At 47.0% G+C, this 16,649-nt stretch overlaps 2 protein-coding genes across 5 annotated transcripts; one reads left to right on the forward strand and one right to left on the reverse strand.

Annotated features, from left to right (window-relative positions):
* Positions 1–1,648: 1,648 nt before the first annotated feature.
* LOC136958824 (chemokine XC receptor 1-like) lies at positions 1,649–3,023 on the reverse strand. Its single transcript, XM_067252938.1, has 2 exons — positions 2,211–3,023; positions 1,649–2,165 (listed from the first exon to the last, which is right to left on the reverse strand). Exons 1-2 carry the CDS (start codon positions 3,021–3,023, stop codon positions 1,953–1,955), a joined length of 1,026 nt encoding a protein of 341 aa, XP_067109039.1. The 3' UTR covers positions 1,649–1,952.
* Positions 3,024–4,116: 1,093 nt separating this feature from the next.
* On the forward strand, positions 4,117–15,446 carry fyco1b (FYVE and coiled-coil domain autophagy adaptor 1b). Of its 4 annotated transcripts, none has more exons than XM_067253205.1 (18): positions 4,117–4,189; positions 4,896–4,985; positions 5,092–5,198; positions 5,425–5,550; positions 6,483–6,589; positions 6,875–7,018; positions 7,474–7,564; positions 7,802–10,159; positions 10,346–10,438; positions 10,627–10,745; positions 11,094–11,261; positions 11,709–11,849; positions 12,115–12,320; positions 12,554–12,686; positions 12,783–12,887; positions 13,038–13,248; positions 13,418–13,527; positions 13,701–15,446. In XM_067253205.1, exons 2-18 carry the CDS (start codon positions 4,928–4,930, stop codon positions 13,774–13,776), a joined length of 4,353 nt encoding a protein of 1,450 aa, XP_067109306.1. In that variant the 5' UTR covers positions 4,117–4,189; positions 4,896–4,927; the 3' UTR covers positions 13,777–15,446. The 4 variants fall into 4 exon arrangements, with proteins under 4 accessions (XP_067109306.1, XP_067109304.1, XP_067109305.1 ...); XM_067253203.1 differs by lacking the exon at positions 4,117–4,189 and adding an exon at positions 4,738–4,790; XM_067253204.1 differs by lacking the exon at positions 4,117–4,189 and adding an exon at positions 4,738–4,790 and having other exon boundaries at positions 6,896–7,018.
* The last annotated feature ends 1,203 nt before the right edge of the window (positions 15,447–16,649 follow it).

Here is a 16,649-nt window from a genome sequence, read left to right on the forward strand (position 1 = left end):
AAATAAATATGAAATGTATGAGTCCCATACACCTAAAAGGGCTCACCATTCTTGAGGATCCAACCATTGTGTGCACTGGATATCTCGGAAGTTGCTCTGACCAAGACGTCTCTCCCTCTGGTTTGTGTCTAAACAGACTGACAGCAAAAAAGGCTGAACAAATACTTCCTGAATTCTTGCGAGAACATATAAAGGATTGGGTTCACACAACAGTGTAAATAGGCCAAGATGCTACAAATTTCAATGGCAATGTATAATTTAACATCACAGAGTTCAGGTTTCAGTACTGACATAAGGATTATAAGTATACTATAAGGAGCCCAGCACACAAAGAAAGTCACAACCATTGACATGACAGCCATTACAGCCCTGTGTTTTTTCCTGGTTCGAATTTTGGTGGCAGCCTTCAGGTATTTCCAGAGAATGGCAGAGTGGCAGAAGATGATGATAGCCAGAGGGAGGAGAAACAGTAGAATGCCCTGGAGTTAGTTTCCCACCATCTCTCCAGGGGCCTCGAAGTTGCTGGATTCAGCATTACAGCAGAATTCATCAGGTGTCTCCAGTTGCACCACCTTTGAATTTATGGCATCACCAATGGAGGCCGCAATACTGATAACCCAGGCTGCCAAACATGCCCACCATGAGGACCTCACCCTTCGCGAGGCCAGTTCAACACCACAGTCACAAATCTGTCAATGGTCATGGCGGATCAGTAGACCCACAAAATTAGATCCTAATTACAAGTTTACATGTAAAGTCGCCGAAGATCCAATGGTTCAGGAAGTAGATAGGCCAGAAAGGGAGGGTGATGGCAAAGAGGAGGTCGGAGGTGGCAAGACAGGACAAACAAGTTGGGGACCTTCATTATGTCCTCGTAGAGAAAAAGGACTCACAAGACCAAGCTGTTCTGTTAGGTAAATCTATTTATCAAGAAGTGCACAGATTCGTCGGATTCAAGGAAAGTTCCATAGTTTTATTTCTTGCAAGCAAGGAAACAAGTCTGACTCGGTTTAGAGTTGTCTGAAACGTCACAGTAAAAGGTAATCCTTTTATACGTGTTCTGAACAAACTTACAGGATGGAGACAAGACTTTTGTCTCTCCCATGTGGAGGCAGAGGTCTATCACCTTTGAATGTCTGTTAGTCGGTCTAAAGCTTGTGGAAAGTTTCATGCTTCGTCTGCAACAGTTTTTCACACCTGCTGCTCACACATGCACTGCAAAGATCAAACAATCAGCATATTTAAGCAAGGCTTGAAGTTCAGACAAATAGAAACATTCTTTGGGTGTTGCGCTTCTGCTCAACCACCGCTGCATCTTGCACAGCAAGTAACATGTTTCGCATTCATTACATGCCAAATTGTGCTTACATCATGTGTGCTTCTTGAAGGATCGTGTTTGTTGTTTTTGTTCACCACATTGCTGATGTAATTTTTACAAAATGTACACGTCATGATAGTAGTTTAAGTCAATTCACTCCTCTGTCTAAATATCTTTATTGACCAATGTTTTTAACAATAACAAAAGAGTATGCATTTAACAAATGAGAACAAGTATTATGACAATCCAAAAGCATCTTTATTTGACAATACATTTCTAAATGTAAAAAATTCTTATTGAATAGCACTGCACAGCACACAGCTCAGATGGTATTTCACATGCAAAAACTGTGGAACTACTTTAATGAGTTATTGTTTTACAAATCACGTCACAATAATTATTTTAGAATTTTTATTGCAGATTTCATTCTAATATAATAGTATCCTAAAAAGCATCAGAGCAGAAGGAAAAAGAAAGAGGTCAAAGGGGAGAATAATAATTGAAAAGCTTTCTGTAGCATGCAGTGAGCTTTCTGTAGCATGCAGTGAGTAGATGTTATCTAACCCACACCGAGCTCTTTTGATTGAAACATATTTCAGCTTCAAAAAAGAAGCTCTTCCAGTGCCGGGGTACATCAAACCCTTTCCCTCATCTCCTCACCACTAGTAATGGATGTGATTGTGAGCCTATGGTTCCTGTAGCTTGGACGGTTGCCTTTCTGACACAAACTCTGCAACATTTTCTTCAAGTGATTTTTAAATTTCACTCCAAGAAACACATAGAAAACAGGGTTTAGGCAACAGTGTGAACAGGAAATGAACCGGAAGACATAGAAGAGACAGTTTAACTTCGCGATGTACTCATTGATATTGCGAAGTTTGTCTGCGTTGACCGAAGCATTTTTCTTAAACTGAGAAAAAGAGAGAGTCCTCATAAATGTGACCACATTGTATGGTGCCCATACCACAAAGAAAGCAATGAACAGGCAAAATATCAGTTTGACAGTACGGTATCTTCTTTTGCTCCTGGTTGGGGGGGTTTTCAGTAGCCTTAACAGTATTTGACCGTAGCAAAAACAAAACACTAAAAAGGACACAACAAAAAGAGCATTCTCCTGGTAAAATCCCCACGACCTCCATACGGGATGCATATACCCACAATGACTTTTCTTTTCAATCCCTTCAGTCTGGACTTTGCTGAAGATGACGGCTGGTGTAGCTGCCAAGACACTCAGAGCCCAGATCCCCATGGAGACGAGAAGGCTGAAACAGCTCCTGGTCCACAATATGTCTGACAGGGGAAAGATGACAGCCAGGTAGCGCTGAACTGTCATCACTATCAGAAAGAAACCACTGCTGTAAAACCCCACACAGAACATGAAGCTGACAGCTTTACAGGTGGGCTCACTCCATCTCCAGCCACTCTTATGGTATTCACCCCAAAAGGGCAGCCCCACTGTGAAGATGAGATCGGACAAAGCCAGGTTCATGATCAATGTGTTGGTCAAAGACCTGAAGTTCTCATATTTGGCTAGAATGACTAGCACTAGGATGTTGCTGAACAAACTGAGCACAAACACAATCCAGTAAAGCCATTGGATTGTGTCATTTCCAAACCAGACACAATTTGGGTCTTGCATTTCATCCCCATAATCGATATCGTAGTCATCAGTTGAATTTTGCAGATCTTGACCTTCTGTATACATGTTTCTTGAAAAGAAAAGCAATTAATTAAAAAATGATCATGGGATGTAACATCATTTAGTCATTACAGTCCTATATGTCATGGGTTATTTACCTCTTAGAATTATGTTGTCCACTTCAGCAATGTGTGTAATGTGAGGATCTGTAGCCTAAGTACAGTATACTGAAAGACGTTTTTTTTTTTTTACACCTATAAGTCAGATGATACAGGGTATCTGTTCTCCAAATACAGGTAACAGAAAGGTGTAGTTCCCGTAAGTCTGTATTTGTTCTCTCCACGTTTGTCCTATAATGAACATAGCCTATGAATATTGCTGTTACAATCGTGACAGAAATAGTATAGATCTAAACTAGAGAGGCTACAATTTCTGGGGAAATTGTGAGTTGTGCTTGTCCATTGCAGCTGGGACAGTTTTTTTCACAGGTGTACTTACATTTTACAACTTAAAAACTGGGTGACCAAACACACAGATCTAGAAGAAGTCAAGAAAGCAGGGTTCAGGATTTATGTACTCAGTTATTACTCTGCAATAGGGGTGTTCCTACTGCAAAATGTTGTATCGATCCGATACCAAGTAAATATAGGCCTACAGGGCCAGTATTGCGAATACCAATACCGTTACTTTTTACTTAACTTAAAAAAGCAGCTCATATACTTTCATGTAGGGGAAAGCATTATTGCCTCATAATTTATGAACTGAATGCATCATCAATATGCACATTTGAATTTTCATGATCATTGAATGATTTTTCCTTTAATTAGTTGATCATGATTATGATCATAATAAAACACAGGACAAGAGTTTTGTCAAAAATACTGTTAGGCTATAGTGTGCTGCTGGTCCATGTTGCTTTTACCTGCTGCTTTTACCTCCCATTTGCGCGCAGAATCTCCAATAAAAAACACTTTGAAAACATCCCGTATTATAAAACAATTTCTATATAAATTGTACGTCCCGTCCCCCCCCCCCCAATTTTTTCCTACACCCCCCTGCTTGTTCTTGTTTAAAAATACATTTATACAAGATTTACTCTACAACCAAACTATCGGTTGGTGTTGGTACTCCAATGTACCCATTGGGTGTCAATCCTTAGAAACGCCCGCCTTTGTGCTAGCATGTTCACTCTTGCCTTTTCACTTGGCTGTCCGGAACATTTGAAACATCAAGTACGTTAACGTCTGATTTTACAATTTTGTACTGAACTTTGAATTCACAATAACATCAGAAATGGGTATTTTAAGTAGGCTATTAGTCATTAGTCCGAAGCATGTTCGGTTTTAGTCGTGTAGGCCCGTAAACCTATTTTCCAACAGCAGGTGCATGATTCTAGGAAATGTTGCTGTAGTCTCTCTACACCAGTCTCTCTACACCAGCTAAAGAGTGATGTGACATGATATTCAGTTTCTTAACCTTCTTAACTAAATGTATCATCGTCGTGGCTGCCGTGTCTTCGTTTTCCTTTTAAACAGAGAGATGTCAACAACTTGTTACGTCAGTGGGAAAACCCAGTACAAAGATGTTGGGCAATCAAGTTCTAGTTCGTTATGGGGCCTTGGGAAGATTCCCGAAAATTAAGGAATATATTGAAACCTGTTTATGATGTAGATACGATTATAATTGTCAATATTTTACCCCAGCAACACTTCACCAACTGTCGTTAACCGTACACAAATCCTGAATTCACCATCATGGGCAAACAATGCATGCATGACCAAAATAGTTAGTGGTGTCACGAGATGCGTTTCCAGGAAGGAGATCAAATAATATGTTAGTGCTCTGTCGCCCCTTCAAAACTATCTTACACAAATATTTGATCTGCTTTTAACTTTATTTGGTAATGCTTCATCTAAATCATTTGTATTTGTTCCTCAGTCCCTGGGCCCCCCTTCCTCCCCCTCCTCATCATGGCTTCTGCTTCTGTTGGGGAGAGTCAACTCAAAAGGATCATCAGAGATCTGCATGGTATCTAATATAGTGTCTGCTCCCAGTATTGTGATGATGGTTCTGTGTAATCAGTGCTGTTTTCAGTTTGTAAAACGATCAAGCTAACTGTCATTCTTATGTGTAGATGTTGTAGCAGAGCTGTGCAAAGAACACAAGGAGTGTGGTGAGCCAATCACGGATGACAGCCCCAACCTGCACAAGTTTTCATACAAATTTGAGTACCTACTACAGGTATGAAAATGTACTGTAGCACTTAAATAAAATGAGTGTGTTTTTCAAGGGGTGTATATTCTGTTTCTATGAATTGGGACTTCAATAATGTTCCTCTGTGTTATGACAGTGGCGTATACAAAATGGTTATGTGTAAGACCTGGGCCTAACTCAAACCGCAAGCATGTCTCACCATTTTCTGTCAGCTGTACAAATATAAATTCAAGTTTTGGGTTTGGGCTCCCAGTTTGACCAGAAAGAGAAGACAACCTTTCTGGGCAACAGAAAGGACTACTGGGATTACTTCTGTGACTGCCTGGCCAAGATCAAAGGAGCTAACGACGGGATCCGCTTTGTTAAGTCCATCCCAGAGGTAATCCTGAGGAACTGACACCCCTCTCAGAGACACACAGCATCTGCCTAATCATAGGTTGCTCTCATTCAGGACAGGTAGGGCTCAATGCGTCAGAGCTGCTAAGGTGTAGTTGCTTATTGTCGTACTTGCGTACCTGCTCCCTCATCTCTCTGCCTTCTCTGAGGGAACTGTGTCGCGGTGAGTAACGGACAGGAGATATAGTATAGATTAATCTCGCGCTTTCTAAAAACCTATTTTGGGCTACTCTCGGGAAGATACAACATATTTTTGGTTCAAGTGAATGAGATTACAAACATAAGATGCATTGAACTGAGAGAGTCAGTGTAAAGGCTTGCTAAAGTAGCTAAACAGGTTTTATGGTGATTGTTTGGGTCATGGTTATCCCATGGGAAGCCACTACAGGAATCCTGGTATCTGATTGGTTCTTATACTTCTTTTGTGACGTGTTGTAGTTGTACAAAAAAAAAAATCAAGTGACAATGAAAGAAGGCGGTGAATAGGTCAGGAATAGACCGTCTGGTGTCGTAATGGTGTTGGTGACCTTAATGTAGTCCTACTGTCCAGCTGTCCCTGGATACATCCCTGGATACCAGCAGGACTACTCTGCTGGTTTGGTTGATGAACTTTGAGATCAAAGCGTATTCACATGGAACTTGTGGGTGCTCCACCAGAACACTGAACTGCAACTTTTAAGTTGTTATACTTAGCGGTTATTTTGAGGTATAAGCTGATTTACACTTAAAGTAACTTCTCAGCCATGGTTTAATTTGTGTGCGTGTGTGGCTGTAACCCCTGAAATATTGTCTGAACTTTACTCTTCTGAACCTTGATTATCTGCTTTGATTAGCATTTATATTTTGATTTGAAAGAAAGCTTCTGCTAAATGATTATATATATATAATGATTGTAAATGTGTGTTTGTGTCCCAGCTTAAGACATCCCTGGGGAAAGGCAGGGCCTTCATCCGATATTCTCTGGTTCACAAGCGGCTTGCCGACACTCTGCAACAATGTCTCATCAACCAGAGAGTAACCTGGTAACACAATCTCTCTTCTCTCACTTTCTCACAACCTCTTGCTCTCTTTTTCTCTCTCTTACTCTGTCACACATGTTCTTGCTTCAGTAGGTTAAACAAATAAATAATAATTCTTAGTAATTGCGTTTTTGTAGAAATGTAACCACTGATTTCTCTTCCGTTGTGTGGTTTCTCTTCTGTAATTGTGTCGTAAGGATTTCTTCCTCTTTCAGTCACTGGTTTGGTTGCCAATTGAAAACGTGTGTGTGTGTGTGCGTGTGCTTGGTCCCCCTTCTCCTCATGCAGTGACTGGTACTATGCCCGCAGTCCCTTCCTGAAGTCTCACCTCACAGCTGACATCATCAACCATCTGTATGAGCTCAACGAGATCCACTTTGATGTAGCAGCCAGAGGTCATGATCTAGATTCTGATTGGCCAACCTTTGCCAGGTATTTACCTTTCAATATTTGTCTTGACCTTAAGGTGTGTGCGTTTGTGTGTGTGTGTGTGTGTGTGTGTGTGTTGTTCATGGGCACAGACGGAACAAACCACTTCCCCACATCTAGCCAAAATGTTATACTCACTTCTGTGTATCACCACATCCTATTGGTCAAGGTTTTTTTTCTTATGGGCTGTACTAAATTCTCCGTAAATGTTTTCAATGCTATAAAAAATAATTACACAACCTTCTACCCAAAACAAGTACTGTACACACAGTCTTCTGGGCTTTCCATGAATAGTTCAGAGTTCAGACCCAAGGAAATGAATGCCGTTTTTGTTTACTTTTGTCTCTCTCACACATCATGCCAATATATATATTCACCTAAAAACATTGCTTTGGATAAAAACATCTGCCAGATGAACACATTATTATTATTATTAATAATGTAATGTGTCTGTGCAGGAGGACTTTGGGAGTTAACTCTCCTGCTTACCCATGGAAAGCTCCAAGTCGTTGCTCCAGTGTCAACAGCCTGGTTAGCGGCTACTCACAGGTACCCTACAACATAATATGATGAAGCCACTATGTTTTTCTTCATACTAGCACCATTCTCAGGTCATATCAACAGTCTCACGTACAATAAAAAACGATTCTGATTCTATTCCATGATGGTGGTTTGAAGTGTGTAGAGATTTAACTGTTGGGTCTCTCTCTCTCTCCCCCCCCCCCCCTTTCTCCCCCCCCCCCCCCCCCCTCTCTCTCTCTCTCTCTCTCTACGTTTATCTTTTAGGCTCAGGAGTTCCTCCCCATTCCAGACTTTGGACAGAGCCTACTGGGGGACCTGGGAGAACTGGGAGAGCCCTCCCCTTGCAGTGTAGCCGATGACCTCCGTATTGAGCTTGACCAATCAGAACTGAGGCAACAGGAGCTGCTGGAGCGTGTGCGCGAGTTGGGCGATGAAACGACCGAGCTGAGGGGTGTGGTCAAAGACCTCGAAGGGCAGCTTCTGGCCTCTCAGACCACGCCCCCAAGGCGGGAGCCAATCACAGACCCCTCCCGACCTTCGGGGGTCAAGGCGAACCCAGAAACAGCCAAAGGGGAGTGGGTCGAAGATCTCGGAGCCAGCGGAGGAGCACCCCAAAGAGAACTGCAGGCCAGATTGACTGCGGCCGAGAACAAGAACATGGAGCTTCTTTCCAAGCTGGATGACACCCTGAACGAGAAGGGCCACCAGACAGCCAGCTACTGCGACTCAGCCTGGAAGATCCAGGAGCTCCTGGACAAGCTGAAGGCAGCTGAGGAGGAAAGGCTGGAGGCCAGGAGGGATGCAGAGGAAAGGTCGAGCTACGCCACGAAGCTAGCTCAGGAATTGAGCGTCCGGGAGGAGGTGTTGGAGAAGAAACTGGCAGAGTTGAAGGCGGCAAACCAGCAAGAGCAGGACGCCATGTTGAGACGAGCCGAGGACCTCCAGGGCGCCATCGGCCGTATCCAGGGAGGGCTCTCCTTGAAAGAGAAGGAGTCCGGGAACCTGAGAGCCCAGCTGCAGGACCTGCAAGCCTCGCTGGAGGCCCGGGAGAGGCAAGCGGAGGAGCTGAAGAGGAGGCTGCAGGAGGAGAGGGAGGACATGCTGCTGCCGAGGTGCTCTGAGGGCAGCGCCGGCCAGAGGGAAGCGCTAGAGGATCAGCTTCAGGCTCTGAGAGAGCAGCTCAAGGCCAGGGAGACAGAGCTGGCGGAAAGCTCAGCGAGAATCCGACAACTGGAAGAGCACACTGAGAAGCTGACTCAAGAGAATCAGAGCTATTGTAATTCCGGGGCTGGGACTGAGGCCATGGACCAGGACACTAAGCAAGCCCTGCATGACCAGCTAGCTACCCTGAGGGCCTCAGAGAAACATCTCAAGTTCCGGTTGGATGCAGCTCAGTTGACTGTGGAGGAAAGGGAGAGGAGGTTGCTGGACGAGAACCAGACTTTGGTGGAGAGCGTAGAAAGAGCCCTTATACAGAGAGAGGCCTCAGAGACTAAGCTCAAGAAGCTTGAGCAGGAGAACAAGAACCTGACTGAGGTCGAGGCGGCAGTGAAAGAGGAGTTGGCTTCAGCCCACGTAGAACTGGCCTCTGTCACAACCAAGGCCTCGGAGATGGAGAAGAACCTCCAGGTGTCTGAGAAGCATCAGACGGACCTCCAGGAGAAGCTGGGTGAAGCGGAGGCTCGGCTCCACGAAAGAACCCAAAAATGTGAACTTCTTCAAGCCAGGGCAGAGGAGCTGGAACGCAGGAGCGGGGACCTGGAGAGGGAGAAGGGATCGGCGGAGAGCTCCCACTCTGAGAAGCTGTCCAGGGACAAGAACCAAGATCCAGCTGCCTTGTCCCTGGAGGTTCAGGAGGCTTCATCCAGGCTGGTGCTCTCTGAAGCCCACCTGGATCTCACCCAGCGGGAAGTGGCCAGGCTCCAGGCAGAGGTGGTGGGGCTTCGCACGGCGCTTCAGGCTGGGTCTGAGGAGCACATGAAGACCCAGGCCCTGGCAGAGGTGACGGAGGCCTCTCGAGAAGACCTCCGGGCCCTGGCCGAGCAGCTCAAGGTCCAGGTGGAGGAGCTGAACCGGCGCCACGTGAACGAGCTGCTCCGGTCCAGGGAGCGAGAGGAGGCGCTGGGGCGCGAGCGCGACGGCGAGGCCCAGGCGAGGGCCGGCCTCGCCGCGGAGGTCACCTTGACCCGGGAGGAGCTGGACGCCCTGAAGAGACGCTACGAGGCCCTGGCGCTGGAGAACAGCGAGGCCAGGGAGGCGCTGCACCTCGCCAACCAGGAGACGGCCGAGCTGGGCGTTCACGTGTGCCAGCTGACGGCGGAGAACGAGGAGGCACGCCTGCGCTGGGAGGGCGTGTCCACCCGGCTGGAGGAGCTGGAGGAGGCGGAGGCGGTGAAGGAGGCCGACGGGCTCAACGCCACCATAGTGGGGCTCCGTCAGGAGAACCAGTCCCTCCTGGCCCAGCTCCACCAGGAGGACGGCCTGCCGTCGGCCACGGAGCAACTCCAGGAGAGGCTGGCTGAGGGGGAGGCCAGGGGCCTGCAGGAGACAGGGGCAGAGGAGATCCAGGCCCTCCGGGTCCAGCTCAGCACCCAGGCCCTAGACCACCAAAAGCAGCTCCTGGTTAGTCAGAAACCAGGCTTGACTAATTGCTTACCTCAACGCCAGATCTACACTTAACAGCCAGCAGTTGGTTGATAGCTGCTTATTTACAAATGATTGATCATTTACATGCAACTAGATGTGATTAAAAATGTCTTCTGTATTTATAGGTGTAAAAGCAAAACTAAAATTGTTGTTTCCATCCAGGTTATGAAGGAGGAGTTTCAGGAAGTCAGATCACAGCTGGAGGCAGAACAAGACACGGTGTTAAATATGGAGACCAAAGTAAAACATCTGGAGGTGAGGGCTTTTACTTTCAACCTTGTACATTAGACACAAGCCAAGAGTATTTTTTTCTCCCAATATCAACTGCCGTTTCACAATTTACCGAGTCCACTGGGAACCAGGATTGGCTGTGACTGATGCAATGCAGTCATGACGTATTGTCATTACATCTGTTTGCTTGCTTGCTCCGGTATGAAACACAGAGCGAGACCCAGAGCTATACTCAGGTGATAGAAGAGAAGAATGCTCAACTAGCCAAGTCTGAGAATGACGTCTCTCAGAAGGAAGAGGAACTAAGCCAGTTGAAAGGGAACTTGACCAGGTGGGTCTTTTAGTATGGATAAAAACAAAAGTCTTAATACATGTGTATCCAGCCTCTACACTGCATGACCCTCTGTAGTGTTGACATCTTAAATATGCTTATAGCAGGGTAGTCGGTGTCTTTAACACACGGAAAATCTCTCCCTCCCACCTTTAATTACGAAAATTATATTTAACGGCCGCTTCCTCAGTTATTATAAAAACAAACAACAACAAAACCTTTCCCACCCACATTTGAAAACAGACTTATGCCCCATAGCCTTACAGTCCCAGTACGTACTGAATACATAAAGCATATAATGTATCATTTTAAAGCAGGTTGATTTGAGTTGTGAGCGTGTCCTCTCAGGTGTGGGGAGAGCTTGGCGGGGTCGGAGAAGTCCTGCCAGGACCTGAGGGACCGTCTACATCGAGCCATCACGGAGAAACAGAACGTGGACCTGCGCACCTCCGCAGAGCTGGATGACCTCTACCGCACCAAGATCAACCTGGAGGAGAGACTCATCCAACTCATCAGGTACATCTGCCCTCCCTCCCTCCCCTGCCCTCCTCCTGCCCTGGGAGCAGTCTTGGCTTGACTGTTTAGTCATCACAGCTAAATAGGGCATCGGCTCACAGTGTTGGTATGTGAGTCACTGTGATGAGTCATTCTTGTAAACCAGGGTTCAACCCTGTTCTTTGTAGGCTTTCGCTTCAACACTAATCTAGCACACCTGATTCTAATAATAAGCTGGTTATTCAGTTGACTGGTGTTGAATCTGGTCAAATGAGTGTGTTTGGAGCAAAAACCTACTAGCAGGTAGCATAGTCGTTATCAGGCTTCTGCAGAGCTTGCAAACGGACCCGTTCATTTGAATCAGGTGTGTTGGAGCAGGGAAACATAAAAAAAAAACAGGTCAGCGGCCCCTGCAGACCAGGGTTGGAGACCCCTGTTGTAAACGGTGTGTGGTGGCGCCCCCTACAGGGAGAAGGACGCTCTGTGGCAGAAGTCGGACGCCCTGGAGTTTGAGCAGAAGCTACGCGACGAGGAGACAGAGAGGGACGTCAACTACTGCCTGGGCTGCCACAGCCAGTTCAGCTGGTGGCTCCGCAAACACAACTGCAGGTCAGTCAAGCAAGCACACACACACACCTGCGCCTGTCAAATGTGAGTGCACAAATGTTAGTTATGAGCTTTTTTTTTATGTTTCAAACAAGTCCATTTTGATGCCAATCCAGACAGTCAATTTCCTGTTGATAATAGCATGTCTTGTTTACTTACATTCAAGTCCCGAGATAAGCCATTTATACTAGATGGTATGGTTTTTGCATTGGCGCGCACACACACTCGTATACATCTACGCGTCTTTGTGGACACGGCCCTTTCCCAGGTTGTGCGGCCGTCCGTTCTGCTACTACTGCTGCAGCAACACGGTGAGCACCCAGCAGGGCGGCGCCAGAGAGCGATGCTGCCGTGACTGCTACAGCCAGCACAGCGCAGTGGTAGAGCGCCACCCGCAGCAGGATGTGGGAAGCCCTCCAGACCCTCCGTTTGGCCCCCTGCCCCAGCCTGGCAGGACCGCTTCCAGCACAGCAGGTAGGGAAGCAACACTTCAGGTAGCACATCTTCAAACACACACACAATATCAGTCTTTCTTGTTGTAAGTTGTATAACACACACACACACACATGCAGTTTCTTGAGAGATCTGTCAAGAACAAAAAGGCACCACTAATGTTAACTGGTAGTGGAGTAGAATGTGTTATTAGTGAGTCCACTGTGTGTGTGTGTGGTGTGTGTGCGTCTAAATGTTTTGGGTGTGTGGAGCAGAGCAGGGTTTAGCGCCGGACGATGGGGTGTTTGACATCATCTCCGAGGAGGAGGTGAACGGGGTGTACGACACCGACCTCTCCTTCTCCACTCCCTGCTCTCCCGGACACAGACAGCAGGGGGCAGCAGAGCTGTAAGAACACACACACACACACACACACTGAGACCTCTCCAATGTCTTTCAACCTGGGAAAAGGAGATAATTCTATGTTGTTATTGTGGTCCTCAGGAACAGCAGCACCAGTGCGGGCGACACCACTTCTGAAGATGCCGAGGACCTCAGTGCTTCTGTGCAGGACGCTGAGATCTGTCTGCTCAGGGCTGGCGAGCTCACGTGAGTCTGAACCGCCCCCCGTCTCCGCTCTTCAACATCATCCAGGGTATCTTTCATTAACATCCTCCAGGGGTTATCTTTCATTAACATCCTCCAGGGGTTATCTTTCATTAACATCATCCAGGGGTTTGTTGGTGCTTCCTCCCATAGGCTCTGCGTCCCCTTCTCTGTGGATGACATCACAGGATTCGGGGACTCGTCCCGAGAGCTCTTCGTCAAGTCCAGTTGCTACAGCCTCATCCCCATCGCCGTGGGCAACGCTGGGCCGACGATCAGCTGGGTGTTCACGTCTGAGCCCAAGAGCATATCCTTCAGCGTGGTCTACCGGGAGGATACCGAGATCCCTCTGGACCAGGCTAAGGTAGCACACACACACACATACTGTACTGTACTGTAGACACACACAGTGACACCTAAGCAGGAAAGACAGTCTTCTTCCTGACACGCTGAATGTGCATCATCTGATCTTCTTGCAAAACGGGAGAAAGCTGACTCCAGGGGTCTGTCCTGCGCCTGCTGTCTTTCCCCAGGTCCTGATCCCTCTGACTCGCTGCAGCTCCCACAAGGAGACCATCCAGGGAGAGCTGAAGGTGAGGAACCCAGGGGAATACACGCTCATTTTCGACAACTCCTTCTCCAGGTCAGTCTCCCCAGACACACAAACACACACAGTGATTCTGTACCTCCACACTTACTTCATCAATGCCATATTTACACTCATCCATGTGTCATTTACCAACCAGACGGTGTTCACGTTGCCTCGATGCACCTTGACTGGGCACCTTGTTTGTCTGTGTGTGTGTGTGTGTTCAGGTTCATCTCCAAGAAGGTGTTGTACCGTCTGAGTGTGGAGAAGCCTGTGGTCTACGACGGCAGTGACAGTGTGTAGCTGCAGGGAGAGGGAGAGCTCTGCGGGGATCAGCCCCCTGCCCGAGGCTCAGCCCCAGCCCGAGGCTCAGGCCCCTGCCCGAGGCTCAGCCCCCAGCCCGAGGCTCAGGCCCCTGCCCGAGGCTCAGCCCCTGCCCGAGGCTCAGCCCCCAGCCCGAGGCTCAGCCCCCTGCCCGAGGCTCAGCCCCTGCCCGAGGCTCAGCCCCCAGCCCGAGGCTCAGCCCCCAGCCCGAGGCTCAGCCCCCAGCCCGAGGCTCAGGCCCCTGCCCGAGGCTCAGCCCCCAGCCCGAGGCTCAGGCCCCAGCCCGAGGCTCAGCCTATCTGCCTGTGTTGGCTGGGCGGGGGGGAGCGTTAACTGAGACGGGTGGAGGCTGTGGCCTCCTCCAGCAGGGGTGAAAAGTCTAGAGGTCAGTTTGGGACTGAGCATCTTTTACTTCCCCCGAGGTCCCTGTGTGAAACGTGTGCTGCTGATAGTCTAGTTTTACATACCATACTGGATTGACACTGTGTGTGTGTGTTTTTTTCTTCTTCTTGTTTACAAATGTTAATGTCAGATATGTGACGGCAACCGAGGTGTAAGAAAGATGTGGTGAATGTTAGGAACGTCCGATCACAGTTCATCCGTATGCCTTAGGCCTCTGCCAAGAGACTGGGCTTCTACTCACAAGAGTCTGGGAAGACCTCATTAAGCAGGAGCTGACATTTTCAAATGCCTCCCGTTAGCTGCTCCCCTCTGAGGCGGGTGAAATACTATTTGGCTCAAGAGGAGGAGGAGGAGGAGGAAGAGGAAGAGAACATTAAGTAAAACTGTCGTGTAGATTTAAATACACTACTCCAGACAATGCTTTACTGTAGACGTTTGATTGTTTCATCGTGAGGATTGAATGTGTATGTGACCACTACATATCATGTGCTGAGATGTCTGTTACTGGGACTGAGTCTGTACAGGGCTGTGAACCAGGTCCATGTTGGTGTATGTTAATGACTTTAATTCAATGCAGGGTGTCAGAATATACAGTATCTGCGAGTGGGTCCCTCTGGAGCAAATGTGTTTTGCACTTTGACCTCTTACTATGCATGTGAACTATAGGGATCGTACTCATGTTTCCTTTTTTGACTTCTTTCTAAACTTTCAATATGGGACATGCACCTAGCAACTGCACTACAGACACAAAAAATCCATATCTTTCTGATTTGTACTTGCGTTTCGATGCTCACCTATTGAGGATTTTATACTGCGTCGGTGAGATAATGAAATGGCAAACCACAGTATAAGCTAGGTCATTTGTAGATGACATTTAACAGTGATTTTTGTCTTGGTGGGGGGGGGACCACACACATATTGCCAAAAAAGAACGTGAATGCTGTTTCATATGTCGTATTTTACTGTTTGTTGCAATATTCTATTTTAAATAGCTGAGGTGACATCATTGTAAAAGATTCACTTTTTAAAAGCTATTTTTAATCTGTCTCCCCTGGGTCTTTGTGCCAGTTTTTGAGTGTGATTGTGTAGAGGACTATTTTATCACTCGGTTTGGCACAGGGGACTGCAGACTTTCTGGCATCTTTGTAAATAACTGTCTACTGGTGTTACATAGTAAGGGAGATATGTTTCCAGAGGTCTGTGACATGCTGGGTATTGTGAGTAAATAAATATGATTGCTGTGATTAATACAATGTGTTTGTGTTGAAAAGTCATTGATATTTCTCGTGCAGAGTACGACAGTGGATCCTTTTGTGAGGACAGGTATACATACTAAATAGGGGTTTCAAAACACAAAGTAGATTTCTCTTTGTTGTGTGTCTGCCTGCGAAGCCCCAGACGTGCTTGTGTTTGTTGGGCTGAGGCAGAGGTGTCCGTCTGAGAGACAGTGTTTATAGTGCACAGGCCAGGCTGCCTCTCAAGGTTAATGATCTCATTGTAAATCATGTCACACCCCCCCCCCCTCTTCCTCCTCCATCCCTCCCTCCCTCCTCCCCCCGCTCCTCTCCGCTTGCCTCCACTGATCGGTGAATTACACCCATGCTGGTGTGGGTGTAGCGATGCAGACCAGGGGATGTGTGCGTGTGTGTGTGTGCGCATGTGTGCATGCATGCTGAATGCCAATGTGGTCTGGAGGGAGGCACACGCACTGTTGACGTTTTCTAACTTGTGCAAAAAAAGCACACTTCTTCACTCTGGTCAGGAGCCGTGAATCAAAACATTTACGCACACACACACAGAGAGACTGAACCTCAATGGTTTGCACACACATGCGCATATGTACGACACGGTACAGTATATAACCACAGAAACAAATTAAAACCTTCCTAGCCCTGCAAAGGGCTAGGAAGGTTTTAAGCTCTTGAGTGTCCGGTCTTAAGCTCATGAGTTTTGCTGGATAGAATAAGTTTACAGGTAGCACCTTCCAAATATCGCCGAGCAATATCGGAATTTTCTCATCATCCAGTGCACTTAAAATCTGAAGTGAATGACACACATGCAATTGTAAATAATTACCGTGACACAAATAGCCACTAGACCTTTCTCCCTCCTCTTCACGTTGACTGTCACTGCTGTAGGCTGAACTAATGCAGCATGGCTGTAGGGAGACCAACAAGAAGTTTGAATTGGCATTCAACATCCCTCCCCCAGCACTCCTCCACATAGAAATGAAAGGAAACAGTGTTTTTATTAGCAGAGCTGGGCTGTCTGTGAAACACCCCTGCCGTGAGACACTTGAGAAGCTGTACTTGGCAGAGGGCTTTGGAAGCATAAAGGCGGTGGCAGCCATTTTGGAGCTGAAATGAGTCATAAATCATTTGCCTGAAGGCTTTTTTTACCTCACTCTTCACCTCTAGAGTTCGATGCCAGACCACTCCAGCAAATGAAAA

The sequence above is a fragment of the Osmerus mordax genome, chromosome 16 (assembly GCF_038355195.1).
Source record: "Osmerus mordax isolate fOsmMor3 chromosome 16, fOsmMor3.pri, whole genome shotgun sequence".
Taxonomy (NCBI): Eukaryota; Metazoa; Chordata; class Actinopteri; order Osmeriformes; family Osmeridae; genus Osmerus; species Osmerus mordax.

Excerpts from the sequence above, each read along its gene's own strand:
- LOC136958824 (XM_067252938.1), bottom strand. The coding sequence starts at position 3,023 with ATGTATACAGAAGGTCAAGATCTGCAAAATTCAACTGATGACTACGAT. Across the intron at positions 2,166-2,210 it reads AGTTTAAGAAAAATGCTTCG|TTAAACTGTCTCTTCTATGT; the intron begins GTCAACGCAGAC and ends TACATCGCGAAG.
- fyco1b (XM_067253203.1), top strand. The coding sequence starts at position 4,760 with ATGCGTTTCCAGGAAGGAGATCAAATAATAT. Across the intron at positions 4,791-4,895 it reads GGAAGGAGATCAAATAATAT|TCCCTGGGCCCCCCTTCCTC; the intron begins GTTAGTGCTCTG and ends TTTGTTCCTCAG. Across the intron at positions 12,687-12,782 it reads CAGCAGGGGGCAGCAGAGCT|GAACAGCAGCACCAGTGCGG; the intron begins GTAAGAACACAC and ends TGTGGTCCTCAG.